General features: G+C 37.6%; 1 protein-coding gene across 1 annotated transcript; it reads right to left on the bottom strand.

Moving 5' to 3' along the window:
* Positions 1-1,057: 1,057 nt before the first annotated feature.
* Positions 1,058-2,705, bottom strand: LOC18047130 (serine/threonine-protein kinase WAG1). Its single transcript, XM_006442155.2, has one exon. It carries the CDS (start codon positions 2,622-2,624, stop codon positions 1,146-1,148), a length of 1,479 nt encoding a protein of 492 aa, XP_006442218.1. The 5' UTR covers positions 2,625-2,705; the 3' UTR covers positions 1,058-1,145.
* Positions 2,706-3,445: the final 740 nt, after the last annotated feature.

The following is a 3,445-nucleotide window of genomic DNA, read 5'->3' as shown; positions in this document are numbered from 1 at the left end:
TGATTTTTTATTTAAGTACACCTAGGACATCGACATAGCTAGATTCAGCAGTAGTATTAGCCAATCTGTTTGAATATGGGCCACGGGCCGTGAAGTCTTGGCTGACGGCAAAACTGCACTGGAACAAGTTGTAATGAGTTTACAAACATATTTTTAAAAAGTTGGCTTGTATTTCTTAATTTGTTTTTCTTTTTTTGTACTTTTTTATGAGAAGGGCTTCCATTTCAAAATTAAAGGAGTGTTAAATTGGTGGCAAGTTAGATTTATTTTGGTAATATTGAGGTTCTATTTAGTATTGTGGTTGGACTATTATAACTTAATCCACAATATTAAAATATTTAATAATACTTAATGTTATGGCTTAAAACTTTAAAAGCTGAATTGATTTTATTCATTTCACTTCTATGATAAAAAACTTAAAATATTTTCTGATATTTTTTGCTTTTGCCCTAATTAATATTAACACAGATAGTTAAGCGTAATCCATAAACGTCTTCGTATGTGGAGTATTTCGGAGTTTCAATGGAACTCTTTATGGTCTGCTGCTGCAATGCCGCTTGGAATCCGTACATCCTTCTCTGTTGAAATCTTATCAGTCATTGTTTATGTTGAGATTGTTCGTTAGAAAGGCTAAAACAGGTTTAGGCTACACACACAAACTATTACGGTGTGTTTCTTTCAGAGTAGATGATTAAAAATTACTGCAGGGCAAATCTTGGTCATGGGTTGATCGGATCTAACACAGTGGGATGAGCCACTTGGATATCCCTAAATACTGAATTTGTAATTCTCGCATGTAATTCGACTATTTCATTTTTTTTTTTATGTATAAATTTTGGCCTCTTAATGGAAAAGAAATAAAAATGATCCACTTTGTCTTATTTTTCATATTAATAACCAAATGAAAATTAAAAAAAGAAAAGAAAAAAGTGAATCAAATATTCTTGAGAAAACAAAGAGTTAAGCATCAAGGTGTCTTGAACGAAAGGGTATATCATCATCTTGATTCATTTACAATAGTAAATCACATGTGTAGAAAAATAAATATAAACTCCCCCAAAATTGAAAAATCACCACCTCTCTCTACTCTCTAAAACTCCTCACTAAATTTCAATCCTAATAAAATTACACCCAAAAGAAAAAATCTAAGCACATTTCGTAGCCTTGTTATTAATATAATAAAACTGAGAGTAATTGCTATTACTTCGATTTAAGCTTAAATTATGGTAATTTCTAGACGCCTTATTATTTCTCTTCGCAAACCGAACAAGTTTCTTCCACCAGCAACGCCTGTTCTTATGGGAACCGATCCCTGTCACGTGACTCACGTGCGACCTTGTTCTCCTAACGAGCCCGCGCACCTCCGGGGTCTTGTAGTTTCTGATCAACGGCCATTTGATACCATCAAAAAACGGGTGCCGTTTAATATCCGTCGCACCCCTGGCGCACCCTAGCCTCTCCCGCAGATCTTTAACCAACAACTTGTCGATCAAATCCCTCGCATCCGCTGTTCCTTCCTCTTCCTTATTACCCACGTGGCACGCCACCCGGCTGCTCGACGCTATATTGCGCAGGGTGCTCTCTTTGCTCCCTCCTCTAAACGGCGTCGACCCGTACATCAACTCGTAAATAAGAATCCCAAACGCCCACCAGTCAACGCCGTTACCGTGGCCGTTACCAGAAACCAACTCGGGCGCTAAGTACTCGTGCGTCCCAACGCATGACCTTGAAAACGCCGCCACCGGCTCCGCCACAAACTCCATCACATTCTCTTGCCTCCTTTTCGCTGAACCAAAACCATTACAACTCTTCCTTCTCCTCCTCCTCGTCGCGGACCCCACGTTAGTTTCGACTAAAGTGGGAACGACGTCGGATTGGAAGCACAAATCGAAATCTGACAGCATGATATGTCCGTCTTCACGGAGCAAGATATTTTCTGGTTTCAGATCACGGTAAATAATCCCGAGTGCATGGAGATACTCCAAACCGACGAGCACTTCAGCGGCGAAGAATCGAACGGCTTGGAGGGAGAAGCGGTTATTGGGCTGCTTAGGGAGAAGACAATGGAGGTCTCCATTGGGACAGTAGTCAATCAAGAAACAGATGTAATGAGAAACTTCGAGGTGGGCGTAGAGAGTTGGGAGAAAAGGGTGGTCAAGCATGGAGAGAATCTCGGCCTCCATTTGTACGTGGGAGAGTTTCTTGGCGCTGAGCAAATCTTTATCGATGACTTTGAGGGCGAAGTTGGCGCTGGTACAATCTCTGAGGTGGCAAAGGAAGACGCGTCCGAGGTTTCCGGTGCCGAGGTGGCGGACGAGTTTTAGGTGGCGGAGGTGGAGCTTGCCATCGGAGGAGAGATTCGTCGCGGCTTTTATGGCCGACCAATGTAAGTCTGATTTACGATGGTGGTGGAGTGATGAGGTGGATGATGTAGCAGGGGTTGTTGTTGTTGTTGTTGAAGAATGTGGGGTGCAGCCGGAGAGAAGGGATTCGTTGAAGCTGAGTGTGAGGCTGGAGCGTGCGAGACTTGAGCGGGCGCTGGAGGAAGTGAAGGTTCGGTCGGTAGTGGTGGATGTGAAGCTGAGTTCGAGATCAGTGTCCGGAAAATTAGTTTCATCGTCCATGATCACTTAAATTGATTTGATTGAATGAGTGATGAAAAGATGCAGGCTTTTTGTTTAGCGATGTTTGCTTATGAAGAAAGGAGAGAGAGAATTATAGAAAGAAAGAGACAGATATAACATGGTGGGAGGTTCGGGGTGAATTAAATATGTGTGTTTGGTTGACCAAATTGCATGTAGTAGAGCGGAAACAGAGAGATAAAATTATCTAGGGATTATATCCCCAATCTTTATAGAAAAACTACTCAAAGATCAAAAGCTTAAATGTTTTATCACTTAAGTCCTCATGTCTTACATTTTTTTTTCTCTTTTTACTCATTTTTTTATTAAGAGGCTGTTTGTTTTTTTGACTTAATTAATTTAATTTCAATCAGTTAAGACATTAAGTACATTTATTTTGAACTTAGAAAAAATTTTCAATCATTAAATTATCAAGCTAATTGTTTTTAGTTTTTTACTTAATTTAAAAAGTTTGAATGATGTTATTAAAAATATTCTTCAAAATATTCTTATTTAATTAGTTAATTTTCATCTTTACCAAAGTAAAATTTAATAATTAGCATTATTACTCATCTTTATAACTTGTGATAATACAGTGGAAGACTATTATTATCTTTTTATTTTTTTCAAATTTGTTTTTTTATCTTTATAATTTTTTGAAATTTTTCACATAAAAACATCATAAACTACAATAAAATTGATTAATATAGATTATTTTAGGATATAAAGAGTTGTATTCAATTGAATATGATTTATATTATGATAATATATTATCTTGTTTAAGTTCTTTGAGATATTTATTGCTTATTTAATATTTATAATTA

This window comes from Citrus clementina, unplaced genomic scaffold (assembly GCF_000493195.1).
Source record: "Citrus clementina cultivar Clemenules unplaced genomic scaffold, Citrus_clementina_v1.0 scaffold_3, whole genome shotgun sequence".
Classification (NCBI taxonomy): Eukaryota; Viridiplantae; Streptophyta; class Magnoliopsida; order Sapindales; family Rutaceae; genus Citrus; species Citrus x clementina.
The sequence above is the reverse complement of the archived record's forward strand: the minus strand, read 5'-3'. Positions and strand labels throughout refer to the sequence as shown.